This window comes from Dromaius novaehollandiae, chromosome 15, assembly GCF_036370855.1.
Source record: "Dromaius novaehollandiae isolate bDroNov1 chromosome 15, bDroNov1.hap1, whole genome shotgun sequence".
Taxonomy (NCBI): Eukaryota; Metazoa; Chordata; class Aves; order Casuariiformes; family Dromaiidae; genus Dromaius; species Dromaius novaehollandiae.
Genome location: NC_088112.1, coordinates 21,145,070 through 21,169,902, shown reverse-complemented (window position 1 = coordinate 21,169,902; position 24,833 = coordinate 21,145,070). Strand labels below are relative to the sequence as shown.

The window sequence follows — 24,833 nt, the reverse complement described above, 5'->3', positions numbered from 1 at the left end:
AATTGCTTTTGCTTTTGGTTTTTCTCAGTGCTTCTTATTTTCAGCTTTTGTCTGACTCTTAGAGAAAGTATAATTAATTACTAGGCTAGCTCTCTGCCCCAGGGAAGGAAATTTTATTCCTTTTGAGGCCACAACAATATCTGCTCTTGTTCTGCTTTTTTCAAAGGGTAGGCATTTTCCCATGTCTTGGTTTTAGACTGAAGAATGACTACATATAAAATTTCACTCAAAGTGGAAACAGGCTTTTCCATATTAGTGGACAAAGGTTATGGGTCACAGCCATTTAACGGGTAGTACAGAAGAGCCTATTTGTGCAACGATTCGGGAGAGAAGTCTGCTCAGTGTCAATGGGGCTGCTGTGTCACAAATCGAGACACGATGGAGTCTTACTGCTCTGAATGGAATCACTTAAAATGAACCAGTCTATGCAAGAACTGTGTGCATGCTTTATCACTAGGAAACATGTATTGTAGTTGCATATTTAGAGTATGTATTGCACATAAACCTATTAAGAGTTTATTAACGTTTTCGGTTATTTTTGTTATCTGAAGCATACTTTTAGATCTTAAAGCGCTCCGAGGGCCTGAGAGATGTTTTGCTTCGTGCACTGGAGTACTCTGGGGTACGTGTACCAGCTGCTGGAGTGTAAAGACCTTATGTGCAAATGGCTTTATCTGTTGGGTCGCAATCTCTAAAGGTTGAAAGTACAGGTTTGGGGCCCAAGGCAATGCACAGTGAATAGACAGATAAGTTGAAATTAATGTTCTTTGCCTAGGTATGAGGATTTGCCTACAGGGAAATTTTTACAGGAAAATGAACTATTAAACTTGTATTTATCCCTTTTTCTCTATCCTCCCCTTCATTCCCTGATTAGGTTATCTTAATCAAGCCTATAAGAAACACTTGCTGTTAATTTAGGTGCTTTGGAACAGATTAATATTCAGTTTTAAATGGACTCTATCAACTTGAATTTTAATGTACTTGAGACAGCTAAATTTTCTTCAGTACTATAAATTGTGTGACTATTAAACTGATCTATAACTTCTGGCCAAAATTCTACTATTTGGTAGGATTCCCTATTAGTGAGGATTTTTAAAATTTGAAACTGTACTTTTAAGCCCACCTTGAAGCTAGCTGGCTTTTATGTGGTGAAAGGATTCATCCCGAAAGGTCTATCCATAGCAGGCAGGCCTATCCTCTGTACAGAACCGGGGGAAAAGATGCATCTAAACTTTCATTCCTATTTTCTATTATAATGATGTTCAATTTCTAGTGGCTGGGAAAAAAAAAAAGTTCTTACAGCTGGCTTACTGTGAGGTGTCATTTATTTTATATATAATATATAATATAAAATATATAAAATGCATGTTACCCATGCTAAATTATCTGCTTTAAAAGAATCTACTTAAACTGATCTTATATCACATGCTCTTTTAGTTTAATCCCGTTTTCTAGGGAAAGCAGATGAATGACTTCACTTCTGTTTAGTCAGTTTTAAATTCATTCAACTTTCTAGCAGTGTTGTATCTGCATAGTGCCTTGTCCCACAGACCCTGGAGGAGAATGGTAACTCTAACTTGTGTTTCATTGAAGTATTTGGTAATAAACAGTTTTGCAAACCCTGTAGATCCTGTCTTTTTATATATATATAAAATCTAGCAAAGTTTTTTGCGTTTTGTTTTGTCTTTGGTTGGTTTGGGGGGGGGGGGGGATGTTTTGCTTGTGTTTCTTGCGGATTCAGCTGGTGGCTATCGCATCCCGAGCACCTGGCAGAGGGATGTTTTATTTGCAGCGACGGCTTCCTCTGCACGCGGTGCCCCTTCCTCCCCCTCTGCCGGCCGGGGAGGGGGCGAGGCGGATCCGCTTAGCTCGCCGTGGGCAGGGGCTGGGGCAGAGGACGGGGACGGGGACGGGATCTCCTCGGCGTGGGGCAGCAGCAGCTGCCTGCAGGGCTGCGGTTGGGAGCAGGTGGCCGTTACCGAAGCGCTAGTTACAGCACCGCGGCTCCTCGCCGAGCGCCCGGGCCCGGGGGGGGGGGGGGGGGGGGGCCGAGGCCAGGTCTGCCTCGCCATGCCGCCGGCTCCGCGTTCCTCCGGGGCGGCGGCGGCGGCCAGCGCAGCGCCGCCCCGCCCCGCCCCGCCCCGCCGGCCCGGCCCTCCCCGCCCCGCCCCTCCTGGCAGCGCCGAGTGACTAATTTCTGTCATATGACTGTGACACCGAATGGAGTCGGGCTGGCGGAACTAGCCGCTGCGAGGGGACGGCGCTGCGCGGAGCCCAGCGCCTCGGCGGCGGGGGCCAGCGGCGGCGGCAGCGCGGCGCCCCACCATGCCGCCCACCCTCTTCCAGAAGCTCTTCAACAAGAAGCACGGGCTCATCTCCCCCGCCCGCGACTCCCGCGACGACTGCGTCTTCAGGTGAGCGGCGGGGCCGCGGCCCCCAACTTCTGCCGGACGCTTCCCCGCTCCGCCAAGGCGGGGGGCGGCCGGGAGCCTCGGCCCGGGCCGCTGAGGCGGGAGCCCCCCCCCCCTCAACGGGCGCCGCGCTGCCCCCTCACGGCGCCGCCTCCCCCCCACGGCGCCCCCCCTCCTTCCCGCGCGCTGCCCCCTCACGGCGCTGCCTCCCCCCTTCCCGCGCTGCCCCCTCACGGCGCCCCCCCTTCCCGCGCCGCCACCTCACGGCTCCCCCCCCCCCCCCGCGGCGGCGGCCTCCTCCTCCTCCTCCGCCGCCGCCTCCTCCTCCTCCTCACGGCGCGGCCTCCGCCGCCGCGCAGCAGGGCTCCCCCGCGCCGCGCTCCCAGGCCGGCTCGCCGCCGCCCCCCTGCCGGTTCTAGCCGGCACCGAGCGGCCCCCGGGGCTGCCCGCCGCTCCCCGGTGCGGCGCGGGGGGGGGGGGGGAGACGCCATTCCGCTCGGCGGGAGCAGCCGTGAAAACGCGAGTGTGTGTGTCGAGGGGGGGGAGAAATGCGAAATTTTCGCCGCTGGCCGAGAGGGGCGTAGGGTTACGGTGAGGCTGGCGGTGATCTCACCGCCGCGAGCCGCCGAGCCCCCGAGAGGTGCCGGGCGCCAGGCCGGGAAAGGGGGGCTGCTTGCTGCGGGGGGGTCGGGCACCCCCGGGCTGCCGGGGCCTAGAGGGTGGCTACGGGCGGCACGGAAACGTCAGCCGGGGAACAGGTAGTTTTCTGCGGCTGTGAAACAGTCGTTATCTAGGTGCTGAGCAGCGCTTCTGTCCTCCCGGTCTTGGCGGGAGTGGTGGAAAGGTAACGTGAAAAATCACGCAGCGGTTGCGCCTTAAATGCACAAAAACCCCCGTGCCTCATTAGTGAGAAACACACTTCTTGGAACACTTCTAAGGTGATGTCTTACCCCCTCCAGTGTCTTGAAACTTGTTGCCAGATGATCAGCCCTCGGGTTGCTCTGTGAAAGGGGGATATCATAATTTTGTGTGGTTGTGTATTTCTTTAACTGCAGAGATACAATTTCAGAAAACATGTTATGTGGTTAATAGTACAGCAGTTTTAATGCCGCTATTTCGCAGAATACTGATGGATCTTTTGTGTCCTTATACAGTCAAAAAAAGCTGTTGGACACAGCCTGAAGTCCACTGCTCTAACCGGGCTTCAGTGGGCCAGAAACTGCTTGTAGCTGCTCACACACCTCTGTCATTTACCCCGAAGGGGTTTGTTTCTTTTTTTGAATGATACGTTTCAAGAGGCAAAACTTCTTAAGTTGTGGCTAGGTCGTCCTGTTTTCTGAATTAGCTTAATGCTGGGCTCTGACCTCTTGACTGGGAGAGGGCACTGGGGCTGTGGTGTGTCGTTGCTGTGCGTGTCCCACTCTGCTAAGACACTTCTCGGTGATGAATGAGAAGTGATGAACTCGCATGGAGACTGGTGGTTGGTTTAACAGCTGCAGCGCAGAGCCGGGGGCAGAAGTGTGGGGATCGCATCTGTGTCAAAAGAAGTGAAAGTGAGCACTCTCCAGTGCCTCTTCTTCCTCTTCACGCAGATCACCGTGCCAGACTGGAAGTGATCTTTCCAAATGATATGATCCTCTGTCTGCTCTCACCTTCCTCTATAGCGTCGTCCTGTTTCAGTTGTGTAAAATCCAAAGAGGATGCTGACAGTTCTTATTTTCAAGACTCAAATATTATTTTTAAGACCATTACAGATGTCCTTTAGGCATGTTGCTTGACTTATTTCATTTTCCAAATGGGGATAGGTCTTTAGTTAATCTCACTATGTATGGTCTTATCAGTTACTGGTGAAACTTCTGGATAATGTGCAAAATAAAGACCCTTATTTATTGCAGCTGGGTTCTTAGAAATGGGAAACAAGCAGTCTGGACTTTTAGTCTCTTGTGTTTTAGGTAAAACTGAGGGCGACGGTCTCATCAGTTTCAGTGATACAAGGATGTGTTTGTGTTATTGTTGTTATTATCTGCCAATTGCCTGTATGCTATTTGGTAATGTCCCAGTTTGCCAAGTTTTTCTATATAGGAGCAGTTTACTTTACAGAAGCAGTTTTAGATCATACAATCATACAAGATATACTGCATGTTAGTACTGTAGCTCTTAACTGAGGACAATTGGCAGGCTGTTATTTGTATTCTAAAAAGCAGAACATCTTCCAAGTGTTCTGAGCACTGGTATTTCTGATTGTCTTCACTTTGAAAAACTCCTCTTATTAAGGAGACTAGGTGGAACAACCAGTAAAAATCCATGAATTCACTTAATGTGTTAGAGGATTAAAGTATTTAGAGACAAAAGCTCAACTACTCTGGAAATTGTATCAGTACAACAGAACACTTAAAGATGATCTTGTTATTTGTTCTCTCTTTTTTTTCTTTCTTTTTCTTTTTTTTTTTGACTGAACATATTTTGCATTTTGGTCAGGCTTACCGTGAAAATTTACCAGGGTGTAAATTCTACTTATCTGCACTTGCACTGTTTCAGTAAAACATTACTTTTGCCTTTTTTTCCTGCCTAGAATCTTTTCCATGTTGTGGGGGTGTGAAATTTTGTGAGGCTTAGTCAAGCCAAACTATGGAAAATCTTTCAGAACTAGGTGCTAGCAAGGTTAAGAGTTCCAGTGATGTGACCGATAAGTTAGCCTGTAAAGTATTTGGTAATGTCCCAGTTTGTCAAATTTTTCTATATATGAGCAGTTTATTTTTCCAAAGCAGTCTTGGGAAATCACAGTAGGTGCACTGCATGTTAATATTTTAGCTCTTTTACTTAACTGAGGACAATTGGCAGACTTGCCCTTAGAATGAAATCACTCTGTACATCTTAGAAAAAGGAGTCAAATTTTTTGCAGAAATTATGGAGACCCTAATAAGTTCTTCGTTATCTTCACTATAGAAAGATATAAAAGAATGCAGTGTATTTAAATGTCATTAAAATAAGCTAAATTGTATTGAGGAATTAAGCTGTTGTACCAAATTCAAACTTGTTCTTATACTTTGCATAAAACACAAAAATAATACAAAATTTCATATAAAAATGCTGTTCGTTTCAAAATTCATGCAGTAATGTAAGGTGCTTCAGCTCTGAGCTGTATTCTTTTTATCTTTGAGAGGTGAGCTAGGATTTTCAGAAGAGCAGTAAGATTTGTGTAGCCAGTGAACACTGGCCTGCAGTGAGATTTTGACACCCGGTTCCCTTAGACTTCTTTGAAATTGTAAACAATGTGATGAGAGGACAGAGAAAACGGGGAACGGCGTGAAGAATCCTTGAACCAGGAGCTCCCATTTGCTCCTTTTCCCGCTGTTGGAGCTAGAGGGTCGGAAATTTGAAAGGTCCTAGAAGAAAAGAGAAATTTATTTTAACACAATGCACAACTAGTTTTGAGAGCTTACTAGGAGGCTGCCTAGGCCAAAAAAGGTAGCAGTATTGCAAGAAGGAATAGGTACTGGTATGGCTAGCAAGGATATCCACAGTTTTAATAGTAAAAATGTGCTTAAAGAAACACCTGCAAAAATTCTAGAGAAGCAGCAAACAAATCCTTGTGTTCTAAGGCATAGAGTAGCCTCTGGCTGCTGCAAATAATACCCATGTGAGTGCATTTTCCCTGAGGGTAACTTCTTCTATAAATAGGCTCTCTTGGCCATATTGAAACATTTGGCATTGGGCACTGTTGGTGACAGGATATAGGACTAGCTGAACTCAAGCTTGGGCCGTTATTGTTATTAGGATTACTAGCATTCTGTTGTTTTGCTTTCCAGAATTTTGGAATCAAAGTATTCATGTAGTAAAAATGCACTTACAGCTGTTCATATGAATTGTGTGTTGTACATGTGTCTAAAATGTATACGAATTTCTAAATAGCCATCATGTGAACCCTGTTACAGAATTTTCTCATCGATTTCCCCAGCAAAATGGAAGCAATCTTAGCAAAACTTCCTTTATCTGAGCAGAATAAGCTGCACATTTCTGCTAAATATCATGTACACGTGACATGTTCCCTTGTGTGTTTATACTATTGGCTGCCAAAAATACCAATTACAGGCTAGGTATTTCTTGTGTGGATTTCTAGTGGTACACTACAGTGCTTTGGAGAAGAGGGAGCTGATAAAACACACACAACTCAATTAGCTTTTCTTTCTTCAAAATGCACTCAACAGAATGAGCCCAAAGCTCAGTAAATTAAACTGATTACTGAGAGGTCTTGGGTTTTATATCTTGTTGTTGTTGTTGTTAAGATATGTTGCTCCTTAAATTGTTAAATATATGGACAGTGTTTTCAATGACAAACTGAACTGTAAGGAGCTGCAGCAGAGTGTTTGCCGGACAATGAGTTCATTGAGTCCCTAATGAGGGTTGCAGCACTGTTAACCTATGGAGTGTGTGTGTTTGAGAGGGAGAGAGGAGGAGAGATCGCCCTGTAATGCTGAATGACGGGACTGATACCTTCTGGGGTCCTGCGTAGGAGGGAAAGTCACTATTCCTCTCCATCTGATAGGCAAGTTTTGAATACTGTTTTTCTTGTATATCTAGACATCCTTGCCAGCTAGCTGGAGGATAGATGGAGTATTGATCAGGCGTTCTTGTTACACTGAAGGTCTATAAAAGTTTCAGTGTCTTGTTTTATCTAGGGAGCTCTAAAGAATCATCTCGCCCTGAGGGACATTCCACATATGTTTGCAGACTGTGTTTTGCTCTGGTTAAAGCACCTGGTGTAGAGGTACAGCTGTGTGGTGGTTGTTCAAGCTTGGAAGAACCCCTTCCAGTTTCTGGTCCTACCAACAGCATGGAGTATCTCTGTGCACGTCCTTCCTTTAGGGGTTTGCTTTCATTATCTAAGCGTTTCTGAGGGAGAACACAGTTTTCCAAGTGGGAAGATGCAGACTAAATAACTTTAAATGTTCTGTTCTTTGTACATGGAGAAGGTCATTTTCAGTTATTCTGGAAATGTGTTTTCTTGGAGTCTTTCTGTAATACGTGCTGTCCTTTTATTGAGAACAGTTTGCCAGGTTCCCGAGGTATGAAGGGCCTAAGCCTGGCTGAAAAGTAGCATTTCCTGAAATCTGTCTGGGCAAGCGTCCCCCATCAACCCAGACTCTTTCTGTTCTCTGTGGCAATGACTTTAAATAGTATCCTGAGAGTTGTTTCCTTTCGCATAAATTTTGTCAGCTAGATTCATCAAGGGAATTGCAATAAAACTACAGTTGGAAATGGCAGCATGATACAGAGATGCTTACAAGCCTAGTTCCTCTGCAGACCTATCATTTTTGCACAGTAAAAATACTATATGCTTTCTTACAAAGGCATAATTGTTTCTTGAATCAGGAGCTAATTTATTTTAGTTTGAAAGAAGCTGCAGAGAGACTTGGAGACATCTAACGAGATGTTGTTGGGTACTTTTTAAGGAGGAGGCTGAAGTAAGGTAAAGGAAGAACATGAAAGTCGTCTTTACGTTCATTCTCCAGTCAAAGTTTTACCCACAAACTTCTTAGGAAGTTTTCACAGTATTTGTAAAAGTGCTGGCATGGATGACGAAAATAGCGTGGTATTGTTACAGGGACTGTTTTGTGGTTGTTCCTCTTGTGCTTGGAGCAGGGTGACCAGCAATGAATGCCATGTTGCTGCCAATTTTTTAAGGTATGGCTTTATTAGATGCTTAAGGAGTTTAGAGCTTGTGGTGTCTGGATATTGTAGTATCATCAGCCCTGGAGTTTGAGAGAGAATTAAAAAAAAAAAAAAAATCACACAAAAAAACCTGATAAAACTATTGCCAAAATTCTTACTGAAGTTGCCTTTTACAGCAAACAAGATATCCCACTCCACCCAGTCGAAGGCTTTTCTGCCTGTATCAGCAGGAGGTAACTCTGTGCACAGCCTGCCCGAGTCCAGAGAATCCAATCTCCTATCGAGCCATGTTAGCCTTTGTGAACAATATAGCTAGCAAATTTATTAGCCTGGCAGCACCTCACAAAGCTTTTCAAAGCTGTTCCTCAGCAGGGCTGTTAATGAGTCAAGCCAGTCTGACCAAAAACTAGTATTAATGAAATACCTTGTTTTGATATTTGTTCACTTCTGACATTCTGCAAGTCTTTCACCAATGGTTGTAAAATTTTTGGAATACCACCTCAAAATCTATCTTCAAAAAGAGCTTTAACTAGACTTAATTTTATAATAGCTCCAAGTTTTCATCAGTTCCAGTTAACTACTGAATTTAAAAAGTCTTTGTCCCATAATTATTTTAAGACTTCATATGCAAATTCTTAAACATCAGAAATGTTCTTGCTTTTTTATTAAGTCTGCTTCTCCCCTTTGATGTCCCTTAAGTTTTTTTAAGTCTGTATTTCCTGTAATACCACTGGAAGAGTTTTTAGCTTTTTAGTTTTATTAATTAGCTTGAGTTTAGCAAGTTTTAAAAGACGTTTCCCTTCAAATTATGCTCAGATTTTTTTTCACTTGCTACGATGACTTTGGCCTGTATTTTGAAATATATTGCTATTTTTCTAACGTACTTCTTTTTGCCAAACTCTATTTTGCATTTCCTGTCATCTGAGCTTTTACATACCTTCCAATGCTTTAAGTCAAGTTTCGTCTTGGAAGCAGAAACATAGTCTAATAGGTTGCAGTAAGCAACTCGGCAAACATGGAGAAGGTCTTGACACTTTCTGCTAACGGGGCCCTCCTCCAAGACCTCTTTTACACCTCTCTGTAGGTCTCCAAGAGTTTGAATGCTTCTCCAGCTAGGAATAAGTGTTGCTACTAAAAGCGATAGTTGAAAATTGTATGTCAGTCCCTAAACCTTGTAATACAAAACCCCATAAAATAACAAATTGAGAGCTACAGTTACTAAAACTGAAAGAGATGGAGGAAGTTTATTTCATTTACCTCTAGTTTGTTATGAGCACTTGTTGGCAGTTTGTGTATAGTCAGTTTTGCACGTCCCTTGCTTAATTTGTTAGGTCTGAATTTAGGCAATGCTGCAAGCTGGATCTGTAGGATGATGTTACAGTGCCTGAAAGAGCAAAGCGTAGCGCAGAAAATCAGAGGGAGGTTTTCAGTTGTCCAGCTGGTGATTTTTACTTACTTGTATCATCGTGTGGTCCTGGAGAATTAATTTGGATCGGTACCGCTACAATGCACATGGGCACGCAAACACAGAGAACCAGCAATGACCCTACCTTTCACTCGCTTTGACGGTTGTTGGGGTGCTCGTGCTTGCCTTTGTGCCTTGGAAAGTTCCCCTGCCCTTGCAGGAATGTAACCTGCCCAGCCCTCGGGTTAGGGCTTCTCCTCAGCCTCTTCCCCTCACATGTGGAATGAGGAACATCAACAGTGGAGCAGGAAAGCCCTTCACTTGCTTTCTCTATTTTTTAGAAGGACGTAAAGGTATGAAATGGGCTGTGTGTGCAGGACGAGGGTCACCCTTAGTGCCTTTCATGCTGGTGTCTCCCGTGTTGGTTGGGGTCTTGCACTGACTGAACACTTGGCAGGACAAGGTTGCGTTGCCCTTGGCGGAGCTCACGAGGCCACTGCAGCCAGCGTGTTCCTCAGCTTCCTCCCGCTCTGCAGAGTCACTTCCTCGCCCAGGGATGGCACGAGTTTTCTGCGGATGGCCTGCGGTCTCTGTTCCTCACTAAGCTGCCCTCGGAACAGTCACTTTCTTTGTTCCCCTTCCAGCATTTCAACTCCTTCCTCTAAATTAAAACTTTGTTTGAGGAGAGGCTCTAGTGAGTGAATCATGTAGTTCCTTTTTCACCAGTGGGATCTCCGCTGCTTAGGCCTTCGGCCTGCGTGATCTGAAAGGGGCCCCGCTGTAAAAGCAGGGCAAGAAGAAGGTTCCTCGCAGTTAACTCGCATTTGAAAAGGTAGTGTAGTGCCACGCTCAAGAAGCACTTCAATACAGGTTAAGATCTTGCCAGCTGATCGGGTGAATCATTTTATGTCAGGTTTTTTTAGATTTCTGATTGTACTGGCTGGGCAGATGAGATCCTTCTCCTTTTCCCCTGTAGAAGGCATGGATGTCTGCTGTCCTCTTCCCCATTGGTTTTACCCTAGCGAGAGTGGGGTAGACCCTGTTTTCATACTTACTCTGTGGAGATAAGTTGTGCTGGCACATTATCTCCACCGTGGGAGAAAGGGTGTGTTGACTTCTTGTCACTATTTCTGTGCGTCTGAAAGTGTATGCATAGGTATACTAGAATAAAAATGCCTCTTTTCATTTGCATTGGGGTGGATTTGGCAAGTTCTTAAAGAAGGTGTTTCTGCAAACTTGAGGGTGCTCCTTTTTCTCTTCCTCCTCTGTCTGAGGTCTTTGGGGACATGAAAAGGAGCTGGAGTGTGAGTACCTGTTTGTCCACTGTTTGTCCCTTCCTCGTCTGTTCTGGAAGCAATCCCACCAGTTGTTGGTTGGTGGCAGAAGGGGTATTTACCTGATTCAGGTCATGATCTCAACTCTCTTGGAGTGATCAGCTCCTCTGGTGGACCTGTGGGTTGTCCTTCATGGGTTTTCAAAGGGATTTACCCTTTGCTGCGTGCGTGCGTGCTTCTGCGTTAGCCTATTCTCGCAGGGACAGATTGGGTGAATTCAGGCTTCCGTTCTGGAATAAACTGGTCCAAGGTGACGTGGAGCCTGAATCTTCTGTTGTAATTTTGGCTAAATTCTAGAGGTGGCTACTTCAGAAGTGTGTTTTACAAGCGGAAAATAACGCACATGGTGGTTTCATGCGCAGAGGCTGTGTTCCCTCCTGTTGCTACATCTGGAGCAGTGTCTGCAAGATCACATGTTCATGAGTAAGGTTAGGAAAAATGCAGAGCTCAGTTGCACTACTAAAGCCACACAGTAGTTGTGCTGAACCTCTAGTAGAGTCAGCTGAGAGCAGAATTTGTCTCTCAGGAAAGAAAAAAAATATATATTTACACACATGCTTGTGGCATAGATAGGGAACATTGGTCTATAAAGTATCTGCTGGAGGAGGAAAAAAAAATTATGCCCATTAAAAACAGGAAGCAATTTTAGTCACTCATAAATGACATGCAAATGCATCAGTTACTCCACCTTATACAGAGTAGTAACAGAATTCGTGTATGGGAAATACTCCTTTGAAAAACCTCGTTTGCACAAAATGAATTTGAGATTTTGCTCTGCTGAAGGGATTCAACTGTAAAGATCCCATTCAAAAGGGGCAGTTCCTTCTGCAGGATTAATCACTTCTTTCTAAAAATATTTGCCCAAATGTGTTCCTTCCATAGAAGTGTGAACAGTTATTATGTAGTCTTTGTATCAAAGAGGATTTATTTATTTTTGCAACAATGCATTGTGCTGTTGCTTGGTGCTCAACTGAGGCTTTTAGTTGAGGTAATTCTGCACATTTGCGTAAGAAATCCGACCTTTTTCTTTCCTGAAACTGATAGCTTCTGTAGATATTATTATTCAGAATACAATATACTACAGAGAAACTTGTTCAAACATGTGAATTGCAGCACAAAATGATACTCAGACTGCAGACAGAATTTTTCAAGTGCATGCATACAGCATGCATCCACAAGGATAACTTTTTAATTCAAAATTTCTCTCTTTTTTTGAAAACATAATTTTGTAGCCCTTGTGAAGCGATGAACTTTTGGACTTAATTAGTTTGACTACATGTAAAAGCTCTTTATTTTAAGCAGTCTTGCCTGATGACTTTGGGGCTATAATCTAGTTATCCTCACTCATAGCTTTTGTGCATTATCTGTCTTTGAAACTATGGCTGTGAAAGAAACCCTCATTTTATACGGGTGAGAGGACTTTATGGTGATGCCGATGTCAGTTAGTAGCAGCACGACCTGCGCTGGACACCCTCTGTCCGCTTCCATGGGAGCAGGTGGATAAACCGGCGGTACCCGCTGGTCGGTAGCATTGTGGTGGCTTTCACTGGGAACAGATGGCTCGAAGTGTGGAAGTTACCCAGCACACGCCACTGGTCCTGCTCCATTCCTCCACGATGCATCCACAACGTCTTCAGCAGTGGTTTTGTCCTGAAACGAGTAGAATGTGTCATGGAAACGATCATATTTCCCTTAATACCGGTTCCCTTCGAGCCCTGCTCTTTCACGGTGTTTGAGACTCCTCCAGATCTGCGTGTGCTTCGTTAGCAGCGTCTTCAAATGTCGTTCCCCTGCTCCAGCCAAAGTGTCAACAAAACATACAACTCTAATAGTATCACAAATGCACTGCCCTTTCGGTTTGTGTGATACATAACCGGAAAGAAATAGAAGCCAAATTAGTTTTCTGCCATCTGTTTTAGTTGATAAATGAAAGAACTTTGAGCTCAGTTCAGCCCTGACTTAAGATCCTGGCATCGTGCCTGTTCAAGCCACAGCAACATCTTCCCCCCAATTCCTGTCATTTTCTCCTTAAGAAAGAAAGTGCGTTGTCTGATGACACATCACCTGGAGCAGTTCTTTAGCTATATGTGTGTATGTATAGATGTATAAACCTTGGTGCCTATGGAAATGATGTCTTGCACAGTGGTGCTCCGTCTCTCACTTCCCTCTTAGTAACTTCTGAACCTTTTGGCTGATTTCGGTCACGTACGATAGGGAACGTGAGAGCAGAGAAGTCCTGAGTGAGCCAAGGCTCTAAGTTCAGTGGAAATTGCTGTGCGGGCTGCTGGGTCTCCTCTCTGGTGCCCGCTGGGCTGCCCGCTCGTACCCCGCGGCTCTGCGGTGGCCCGCGGTGTCGATAGCTACCTGCTCTCCGGGGGACGTGTCAGAAGGGGCACAGGGGCAGCTGGAGCATGGGCACGCTGGAGAAGGACAGTAGATGTATGGCCGCATAGCTCGCTTGCTCAGGGAGCACCTATAGCATGACGGCTGGAAAGGCCAGTCCTTGCTGGGAATGAATGCTGGCATAGCAAAATCCCCATTTGCTGCATTATCCTGCTTTTTCGCTGGCACTGGAATATACCCCATCTACTACGTACCTGTATTTCCCTTGCCTGATGCACAGTCCTTGCATAACTTTATCCCGAGGGAAGAACAGGTCTCTGAAGTTTGTGGACTCGGCACTTAATCTGCTGTATTTGGGGGACGCCGTGAGAGAGGAAGGTAAATTGGAAGGAAGTGCGTTGGGGCAGTTAGCTAACAAACGCACATCAAATAGGAGTGAGTTTCTCATCCTTTCTTTGCTGTGATGCCCCACTGAAGCCCTACCTAGAAAACGTTGTTCTTGCTGTGCGGAGAGTTCTGCCAAAGGGTTTCTTTATTTCTTTTCATGAAGCTTGATACCAGTAATTGGTAGGAAAAAACAACAGTTTAGATGTTAATGAAAGCCAGATGACAAATATTAGTACAGATGATAAAATGTGTGTGCAGGGAACACAGGCTGCAAAATGCGGAGCGAGAGCTTTCTCCTCCTCAGCGCCTTGGACTAGCCGTGACGTCCTCCAAACATCTGAGAAGCTGTTAAAGGACTATGTCTGCCAGAATTGTCTTGTTATTACAGGAAAAATAACAGTATTACCCCCATAAGACAGAGTTAAAGAAATGCCTGAAATGTTAAGCGAGTGAATTGGCTTACAGTGCTGACTGTGCTTCTATTTAAGGGCAGCCTGAACTTCAGCATATAACTGAAATAGAAAAAGGTGGGTTTTTTTTTTTTTTTCATTGCTTAAACATATTTCAGTTGCTATGAGTTACTGGAAATTACTCTACTTTCTTAGTAGAAAAGGAAATTGTTCTAGTGACAGCATGAATGGTTAAGAAGAGGCTGAGAAAGCTAACGTGTTGGTTTCTTAGCTACGTGTATCTTCTAGTCGTACATGAGACACTGATTGTGAACAGATGACCTCTTTTTTTCCAAAACAAATGAGATTAGAAAGTGTAGAATTAAAATGGCAAATCATCAAAACAAGTTAAAATAAATGCTTATGAGGTTGTGACAGAATTTAAAGGGTGTTTTATATAAACAAAAATGTTTCTTAAGCTTTCTTTTCCAGATAAGCAAAAATACCAGTTTGGTATCAGACTGACTTTAATATACTTGCATATATCTTAGTTTTCGGGGGGGGGGGGGGGGGTTCCGTAGTACCTTATTGTAGTTATTTTCAAATAATTATCCAGGTTAGTCTAATGTAAAAGTATCTATTTTAAGATGTGTCATCAGATTATCTTTTTAGATTAAACAATAGCCAGTATTCCACAGAGCTTCTAAAAACCTTGTATTTGTGTGTTGTGTAGGACTTTTCACATTGGGGTCAGAGCGTAAGATATCAGATGTAAGCATCAATGTGTAAAATGCCAGTCCCCCCTTAACAACAGGTATTAGGTGATGTTTCACAATTATTTTGTATATATTAATTTAAAGACTAGTCTTTTCTGTTAGTAGCCAGCAGGACAGATCAGCTAAATTACACTTAGGAGACAACATTAATCCACACCCAAACTGGAGAAGAAGCCATGAAAGATAAAGTGAAATTCAAGACTGGCAGTTATTCTCATCTGGATGGACAGCCAGAATAGAGAAAAGGAGATACACAGGGAACAGGGAGTTTGTTTGACAGGAGATTGTTTCTATACAAAACACAAAAATTGAGAAACAAATAGAAATGAAGGCAAACACAAAAAGGCCCAGTCCTGTAAAGCGCTGAACGTCCTCAACTTTGGCATAACTTGGTGGGGTTTGAAAGCTTTCAGTGCCACAGCCTTGAGCGCTGCAAAAAGGTATTTATGCCAGAAGGAAAGGGGTCCTACAGTGCAGGAGGGACCCTACCCCCAGGGTCTGTCCCCCAGGCCCCCTCCCCTCCCTTCTGGTTTTCCAGAAATAAACCCAGTATCTTTCCTTTGCTGTGGCAGGCCTGCTTATGGATGTGTATAAATTTGTATAAATCTATCACTAATCAGAAGATCACGAAGGAAAAATACATGTACCTTGTTCAGCAGAGGGCTTAACTTAACTGTTAATTTACTTAACTGTTGTTTTTAATGTAAGGTCTTCTGTATTTCACCAAGTAGATACGTGTGTGTAGACAAGCCTGATTTGTTCTAATATAGTGCTAGGCAGACTTGTTTTCTTCTTAGATCAGGACCATAATTGTAACGTTTTTGTGTTATGATTTTTGGGGATAACAGGTGCTGTATAAATAAAAGGTATGATATTAACATATCGACAAGAAAAAGATGGAAAGACTTTTGCAAACTGTAATCTTTGTTCTCTTTCAGTTTTTCTTGTCCATTCCCTGTGTTTCTCAGCGCGGTGCTGGCTGCTGGGAGCAGCTCGTGCAAGTGCTGCGGAGGGAGAGGGGGGCCGCGGCCGGCGCCTGGTCGGGCCCCACCTTCGGCGTGTCGGCAGGAGAGCGGAGAGGAGCGCGGTGCCGTGGGCGCTTGTTTGGAGGGTACAACGCGGACAAAGACAGCTGCACACGCGGCACAAAGAATAACAGTCGGACTGGATGTGCTGAGTGTGAAGTGGGTGTGAGGAGTATCGAGTGGTAGCGTTTGGGCCCCTGCCCTGTGTTCGTGAACGTAGGTGGGCAGGCGTAGCTGGAGGCAGTGGAGGGGTGCTGCCATGGTTGGTCCTGTGCTTTGCAAAGTAATATTCACACGCACACGGAGGCACAAATGGGTTAAAGCCCAGGTCACTTTGCCATCCATCCTTCTGCCCTTTCTAGGTTGAATCCTGCCTCGGTGAGCTCCAGCTCCAGCCCCTCCTGTGCAGTGCCCGGTGCCGTACCACTGCCGCCTCCCGCTCGGGCAGCGGGGCGCATCCTGCTCGCGGTCACTGCTGCCTCTGATTTTAAATGGCGTGGGGAGGGGAAGGGAAAAGAAGAGCCAAGGGGGCGATCAGTGCCAACAGCTCCTTTCAAAACAGGGTTTGAAATGTCCTGGTGGCTCTGACAGCTCCTGCTCTCCAGCACGTGAGCCTTTCTTTCTTTCCTGTTGATGCAGCAGAATAAATAGCTTCATGTGGTGCCGTTCACGGCAGGATACCCACAGCACCACGTGTCTTCGAGTTCCCGTGTCTAACAGATGCTCGTGTGGACAGACTGAATAGGAAGGAACAAGATGAGGCAAGGAAATGCTTTTGAGAGCTCAATCGGCCGCTCCATAGGGATGGGAGAAGACAATAACTGTTTTTTTGTTCAGGGCAGGCTGGTATGTGGACTCCCAGAGACGCAAGTGCTGCTGCTGAGCTGGTGGGAGCTAGGCTGGAAACAGCTTGTTCTGCTGCAACCCCCGGAGAGTCCCTCTAGGAGACAGTCGGGAGTTGCTGTAGCCACGTGTGTTGGCCGGCTACGTGGGCTGGGAGTGTGCTGAGCCGCGCTCTCGTCAAAGCCATTAACGCTGGCAAAGAGGAAAGGGTTTTCTTGAACATATATTTTTAGTGTATCTTGATTAAGCACAACCTCTCCCAGTGGAACAATGTAGCGTTTATCAGGTTTTTCCGTTGACTCTGCGCCGGGAAGGCAGCGGTGGCTGGTGTGTGTATTCCAGGAGGACCCTGCGATAAAGGAGGTGTGCGCTTGGAAGGAGTGTTGTTGCTGATACCCAGGGAGGGCATGCCAGTCCTAACCCGAAAGGTCTTCATCACACACCAAGACTTTAACAGCAAGAAAAGCTCTGCAGACACACAGGGGCTCCTTTCAAAAGATGCTCAAAATGTGCATATTTATGTCTACCAGAATTTTCAGTAAGATTTGGCCAGTTATTTTTCCAGTGGAGAATCCCTCTAGGTGGGCAGTTGTATATCAAAAGGCTTTTTACATGTCTTAGGAATTCTTGTCCATAGGAATCTCTCACTGACTTTCAGAAGTCACTTTGGAGGCCCGTTCTGATGGAAAATCTGTGGAATGGGCTTCTAACTCATGAAAGTACTTTTAACACATGGTGAATTGCTAAACAATATCTACACACAGCCTAGTTTTTTAAAATCATAATGTGTATTCAATTCAAGCCACCTTTAAAGAGGCTGGTTTTTCAGAGATTGGATATTCTGCATTCTCTTGTTATCAGGCTTTACTCAAGTGTCTCAAATTTACTTAGCTTTTAAAAGTCTTGTTTTTATACGGTGTCATTTTTCAAGTCCATTTTTTGTTGGTTTTAATCTTAAATCCTCTTTTAAAGTGTATATGCTTTTTCAGATAGTCTTCCTGTTACTGCACTGTTGTGCATGGCATAATTTAGAAGTTCAAGGGTGAAACCACCAATCTTACGCTGCCACGTTTTCCAGGCTGTGCGACAGTGTACAGTGCTCTCCTTTTCTTCATGTTGGAGTTCGCAGTTGGCTGAGCTCAATGAAAGGATCATATGAGAGGGACAAAAGATACGTTGAGTGCCTTTCAAAAGTAGATTGGAACAACACTGTGATTCCTTAAAACATGTTGCGTAAAGCCCGTTCTGGCCATGCTCCGCTCTTGCTCAGCATGTTTGACATTCAAGTCTATTTTTATATAGCACTGATCTGAAGAGACTGTGTCTGGATTAGATTTCGATTAGGGTTTGGGATAGATGGTGTTGAAATTTCATGTGAATTTTTCTTTTAAGATTTTGTCCTAAAAGAACTTCCTGAGTTAAAAGCTTTAGCTTTAACTTCAGCTCTTTTTGATCTTGAAAACAAGGCCCCTTTCTATTTTGGATAAACATTATCTACAAAACAATTAAAATGGGGGTGCAAACTGCTTCTCTAAGTACTTCAGTCTCTTAATTTGAAGGGCTCGTCTTTGGCTTTCTAATGGGTTATTTCCAGAATAGATGATTCTGTGTGGATAAGTACTTACGTAGTTCCTCTGTGTACCTCCCGAACCAAGCATAATTAACAAAAAGGAAGGTATGTCTAAGGAACCCTGAGCTACCCACCTATTGGTGTGCTAGAGACTGTAATTCTCTTTTCTAATCATTGGCATCATTTTAATGACTGGCACTGGCCAGTCCTATAGTGTATTTTCCATGCCTACCGTTCATGGAAACCCCAGGCTGCTAGCATACAGTGAGCACTAGGAAACCTAAGGAGACACCAGAAAATTTTGGGATCATATGGCAGTGAACACTCCGTCCCAGACCAGTGGAATAATTTGAGTTAAGCCAGGTTTGACGATTGAACAACAACATCAAAATCAGTGGACCGCAAGCTGGGTGCTAGCTAAAACCATGCCTAAGTTCTCTGCTTTGAGGAGCTGAAGTATTCAGGACCTTGCAACTTTAGTGCAGTCTTTTTTTTGTTAGGTGCCAGGCTATCCCATTTTCCTAGCAGTCTATGTATATTCTGCAAACATTGAATGAAGTTGTACAGCTGTGTGGCTTGTTCAAGCATCTGCTTTTTATTTGTCCTCATGTCCTTACAAGTTGCATAAAAGTGAAGTCAAGCAATGCCTTTTGGTGTCCGCTCTATATAGATCCACCTGAAATAGTTTCAGGTCACCTTTGCATTCTTAATTTGGAAAACAGCTGAGCAGCATGACTCTTGCCTTGGAGAACTGAGCAGTCTGGGCTCCTCGCAGTAGTCTGAGGACTATTGCAATATCTATGCAAATCCAGATCTCATCCCTTCTGCAAATCAAAGAGGGGCACATTCAACGTTTAGAGCCAGTGAGGGAGGGATGTGTAGTCCAGGAGCTTGAGCCAAGCTAGAAAAGTGTTCCCTACTGGAAAGCAGTTGTAGGATGGATCTATTCCATTATTTGCTGCCTTAGAGGTTCATTAATGTTATTCTGTGTAGATCTATGAAAGTATTTATAATTGTTTGTTTCTGGTTCAGAGCCTGGCGGTAGTCTTGAAATTTCGTGAACTTCCTGGTTAGTAGTTTTGAACGTTAACTACGAAGGTTAGGGAAGAGCCTCGCGGCACAGAGCTGTCCCTGGAGTCAGCGAGCACTGGGTGCGCGGAGGGACCGCGGAGCCGGGCCAGCCTCCCCTGGGGCTTCCTGGCGGTGCTGGGTGCTCAGGCTGCCCGTGACAGCAGTGCTGCCCGGGTTTCGCTTTCGGTGGTAGCGGACAGTCCTTGTTTCACGTGGACTACGTGCACCGTCAGTACCTGTGGCGTAGCGGTGTAAACAACCATCGTGTCGATAGGCTGGGCTGGGATTTCATTCCTTGGGTATTAATGTTACCCTTGTTTGTATGCAAGTACCCACTGTCTTCAGATTGCAGTTGTTCTTGTGTAACTGAGACTGATTTTGGTGAAATCTCAGGGGTGAATAAGACTAAGTCAGCACACCAGAGCCACGTGCTTTACTGTAAGTATGTAAGTAGTTTCGTTGCCCCCAGTGAAACATTCTTAGCAGTAAGCATGTGTTTTAAATAAGTTGCTGATCCAGGGTCTTGTCCTTTTTCTTTTCTTTTTTTTTTCCCCCTGAGTAAAATCTACACAAATGAGGATAAGACTAGAAACACACAAATGTTTAAAACGTTACAAATGGTAGTATTCTTCAGGAGAAAAGCTTTCAGCATTTAATGTATTTAATGACATACTGGGCTTAAACATAGCCTTTGTTCGAAAGATGGTCATCTGTTAATTTTAAGTGGCTATTTTTATAAATGTAACATAACTTAAAGTTCAGTGTGTAGCCTTGTACAACAAAAGGTTTTAGACTGAAAGCAGTATTTTGGGATTATCAGTCCTTCAAGCTTCAGCGGAGCTGCATACATATAAATAATTGTCCTCCAGCGTTTCCTGTTACAAATATACACAGTTTGTAAAATTGGTTTACCATGTGCTGAAAATTTCTTTGATATTTTTAAAAGCCTGTTGCTATAGCAACTGGACCCCATAACAGAAAAGCTCTTTGGTAATAAGAAGGCTAAGAAATTGTGCTACACCCAGGAATAAAGCTGTAGCAAAATAACTCAGCAGTCTTAAGAAAAAAAAGGGGGCCGAGGGCTTGCAGGGCTCAGCCTGCCGCCTTGCCGCACGGGTATGGCGCCTGGTCTCGGCTCTTACGGGGGCAAGTAGATGGGAAGCTCACAAGTGTCTGGCTCCGAGATGCTTCAGATTCTCCCTCCCCTTACGGAAAGGCTGAAGTGATCTGATGGTTGGCGTCTGAGCAAGGAAGCAGGAGTTTTGCTTTGCAGAACTGGATGTCCTCTTTGCGCTCTGCTAATATAGAAACTGGCAGAACAGGCATTACTTTTTCTTTGACGTTAGGGCTTGCAGCCCTGTTTGCTTGTGTCTCATGACTGAGTGAATCAACACCTAATTAAGCAGTCACATGAGGGACGGAGTAAAATGCTGCTCATGCACTGATCCTTGTGAATCTTTGGAGAATAACTACTTGCATCTGTCTGCCCTCTTCTCTGAGGAACCCTGAGGAGCTGCAGCTTTTATTTTCAAGAAAAAAAGCAAAGATCACAGAAACCTCTGATAAATCTGTGCTGTCTATGCAGATAAATGAGACCTGGGGTGGCAGAAGGAAAAGAATTGGAAATGCCAGGCGAAATTGCTGAGCAATCCAGATGGTTGGAGTTTGTGCTGGCGATGACTTAGTGTAAAGCCTGGCGCTGTGCTCCTCGCGCGGGGGACGCCGCTGGGGACTTCGCCGGGAATTTGGGTGCTGGGCGAGGAGATAGGCTAGGCTGTTCCGAGGGGTCTGGGTGGCTTTGTGGGGTCTAGTTGCAATTGTTTTGGTGGCAGCATGTCATGAAGGGTCCATAACAATTGCTTTCCACGTCCGAGCGGCAAATATTTGCAGGTTTGTTGGGCTCTCAGTTATCGCCCCGTCGCACGTGCAGCCACCTTCATCAGTGCCACGGAGGAGGGCGGCAGCCGAGCTGCCCATCCGAGCCGCAGCACTTCCACCACTCCAGCAATAGCTTTTCCGTATAAAAAGCTCACGGAACAAATATCGCAGGCGTGAGCAGATGGGCACCTCTAGGCAGACGGCGCGGTGTGCAGTGATGTCCCAGTCCGCGGCGCTGCCATTGACCCCGGTGCTCGCGGCGGTTTGGGGTGTTTCTGCAGCGCGGAGTTTGCAGGCGGCGGGCGCCCACCCTGGGTCGTCCCCAACGGGCAGCCCCGGCCTTCCAGGGCACCCAGTGAAACACCCCGCTGCTCCCGTGCTGCCTTGCTCAGCCTTCACGCAGTTCCTTGTTTGCAGAGTTATCTACCTAATTAAAAATGTGCGTATTTAAATGTGTTTACTCAGTGCTGGTGCAGAAAGCACCAGGCATAGCTAGAGTACATGAGCAATTTTTTAATGCACTTCTTAAACCTTGTGTTGTGAAGTACTGCCTTGAGAATTACAGTTTGCTTTTGTTTGAACAGAAGAAAACTGCCATAGTCCTTATAATTACTGGGAAGTGCATGAAAATATGAACCTGAAAGACTCTTCAGGCTGAAGATAAACACAGGGAATCCAGTATTCATTTATTAAAAATGGAAAACATAAGGCTTCCTCAACCGAAGCATTCTTGTTGCATGAGGCGTGGTTCAAGGTTTTTTTGATGATGACGATTGCTGGGGTTGACAGCACTATTGGAGCTCTGTTGATCCCCCTAGGACGTCTCAATTTCGTGGCAGTGGAGTTCTTGCAGTTAACCTCGGCTCTAGTGTATCTTCTTGTCTCTTCATTAAATGTGTCAAGTCACACATAGGGGTGATTTCCAGAGTCTAAAGCATCAGTTCACCCTTATCTAAGCAATAAGCTTTGCAGCTGCTGCACCTCAGCTCGTGAGCTTGTTTTTGTCCTGTCCAGCACCATGAAACAGCCACAGGGTTTTTTTTTGTTTTTTTTTTTTTTCCTCCATATTAATCACAATAGTGGTAGCTCAGATGAGAGGGAGCTGCTGGCTTTACTGGGGGAGGTACGCTTTATTGCCTCCTGGAAACCCTCGTGAATCGGGCAAGCAGGGCGGCCGTGTGTCAGCCACTGTCATTGTCATCCCGATTTTTAAGAGGGGATGGCAAGAAGCAGTTAGTCTTGTGCATAGATTTAAGGACTGAAGAACCTAGCTGAACATCACCAGAATTACACAACATTAATGGGAGCGGGGGGGGGGGGGGTATCTCCCCCCCCAACAGCCCTCCTGTGCTAAACTAGATAATTTTGTGCAATTAAAAAAATATATATTTACAACCTCTATCTGTGTATATAAAAAGCAATGTGCATTGGAACTTCCTTCTCCCGAACTTTGCATTAAACACACACAGTGCTGAGCTACTTATACTTTATTTTTAATAGCTACAGGGGAAGATTATTCTGCTCTGAATGCCCGAGAGTGCACAATAAAATAGCTGTTTGGCTGGGGGAAAATGCCCTGTTGTCTTGCAGTACCAGTTGGTATTATGGAGGTTTGTTTGGTGTCTTATTTATAGTAGATTGCAATTGGAAATGCGATACAAAACAAACACCAATGTTCTAGTAGCTTAACCATGCATCGGATTTTTCCTTTGATAGTTATTTTTATTTTAGGCATCTTTTAACATGACTTAAAAATTGAGACAGCAAAGGGACAGTCAATCTCCTGAGGTCTGAACATCCACACTCTTAATATATTCCACATAGCTTCCTTCGGGAATGCTCCGAGATGGATTCTTTTTGCTAATGCTACTTAACCCTGCCCATCTCGGCCATTTATTCCAGTTGTGAGACCTGTTGATGTTAGTGAGAATTGCACGTATGGAGACTTTATAAAATTTGGTTCTGTGTGGGGTTTCTGGTTTGTTTGTTTTATTCTGGGGTTTTTTTTGCACATAAAAAGCACTTTTCTTTGGTACTTAAGAATCTGGTTTCCTTTAAAGAAGATAAATCGGGGCCTGGATTTTGGAAAATCTGCAGACTGCCTGCAGGGCTCTCTCTCATCGTTTTGGCTCTTGCCGTCCTTTGGCTATGCCTGTGTTTGCGTGTGTGCGTCCGTGGTATGTGCAGGTGTGTGTGTGTGCTCCGGCTGCACAGCGATGGCTTGTGCTTCACACTGTCCACTCTTCTCCTCGAGCAGCGAGGAATTCAGTGGAATTTTTTGCAGGGATACAAAAATGCACAGAAAGCACATTTTTTAAAGTCTAGCTCAGTGGTAATTGCACTGAGGCGAATATTTTGTAGAGAAACGGTATCCAAGTATTTCTAGTCAGATTTCAAATAAAATCCTAATTGGTTTTCTTTTTGTCTGGTGTGGCTTCCAGCTCCTATCTTTGTGCATTATTGAGCCATAAACATTTCTTGGCTTAGTGACTCGTTTTTTGTTGTGTGCATTTACAACATGTGTGAAGGAACCTTCTTTTCAAGAGGAGGATAAAGGCAGCTTGTTAAGGCAGTGCAGAATAAAAATGAATCCGTTTCATTTATATTTTAGCCCGTGTTTGGAACAAACTGTTGCCTGCTCATTTTAAAATCAGATGGTTTGTACCGAAAAATTGCATATGTACCTTGGCTGCAGTTTTGAATGTTTTCAGAAAGGCCTTTGGATAAAATGAAGGAAATGACAGGTTTTTTTCTTTGGTGCCTTTGTTTGCTTTGAGGATTTCTATGGCTTATGTGTGTTTAATAACCAGCCCCAGCCCCAGCCTAGCACGGAGGTCTGCGCTGGACCCCATGTTCAGCCTGATGCTGTCACCCACGTGGTCCCCAGCAGAAACCGTGTGGATGCATGTAGGTATTGAAATGTCCTCCCTGGACCTCACTAGGAGGTGATGGGCTAAGAAAGGAGATTTTGATCTTTTTATTTTCTGAATTTGTCAATATTATCTAGTTTCAGAAAACATTTATCAGCTTCGTTACTCAAGCTTAAGCTTTCCCTTTAAAAAGAAAAAACTTGTGTCCTTTTTAAAAGAGATGGAGAGTGTCTGTATTCCCTGATGAAGCCAAATATTTGCCCAGCTGGTAAATGTGGCATTTCTTTGGGACACAAAAGAAAGGAGCTGCCTTTCTGGAGGCACCTTTCAAGGGCAGCTGCTGTGGGCCTGTGTGCATGCTTGCACCCGCGTTTGCAATGCTGCGTGTGCACGCTCGGGTGGCCAGAAAAGCCGTGTTCTCGGGAGTCTGGAACCAGGCATCATTTTTGAAAACCTACCTGTTCTGGTCCACACGAGTGAAAAGAAACCTATTTGCCTGGATGTACACCTAGGGAAGAGGATGGTGCATCTTTAACCTTTTGCTCTTTTTTTAAGAGTAGTTTCTTGGATATGGGAGAAGTAATAGTGTGTGTGAACCAACACTGAGTATCTGAAGTCCTTCCTCAAACATGAAATATTCAGTGTTCTGGCTGAAACACTAATTACGCTCCCTATAATTTGAGTCTGTCTTTATTTGAAGAGAAATTCCTTCCAATACTTTTCCTGGTCAGTTGTTAGACGGAGACCGGGTCCTCTTTCAAAGCGCTTGTCTTTAACGTGCATCGGGTTACCCTGAGGCAAAATGGAAACTTTAGATGTTACTCCTGTAAATAAATGTTTACATAATACATTGCACTG

General features: G+C 44.7%; 1 protein-coding gene across 2 annotated transcripts in view; it reads left to right on the top strand.

Moving 5' to 3' along the window:
• The first annotated feature begins 2,169 nt into the window (after positions 1 to 2,169).
• FNIP1 (folliculin interacting protein 1) overlaps positions 2,170 to 24,833 on the top strand; it is a 68,750-nt gene continuing 46,086 nt past the window's right edge. For both annotated transcript variants that reach the window (XM_064521152.1, XM_064521151.1), the window contains exon 1: positions 2,170 to 2,414. In XM_064521152.1, coding sequence (XP_064377222.1) covers positions 2,326 to 2,414 — 89 coding nt within the window. In that variant the 5' untranslated portion in view covers positions 2,170 to 2,325. The remainder of the gene's footprint in view (positions 2,415 to 24,833) is intronic.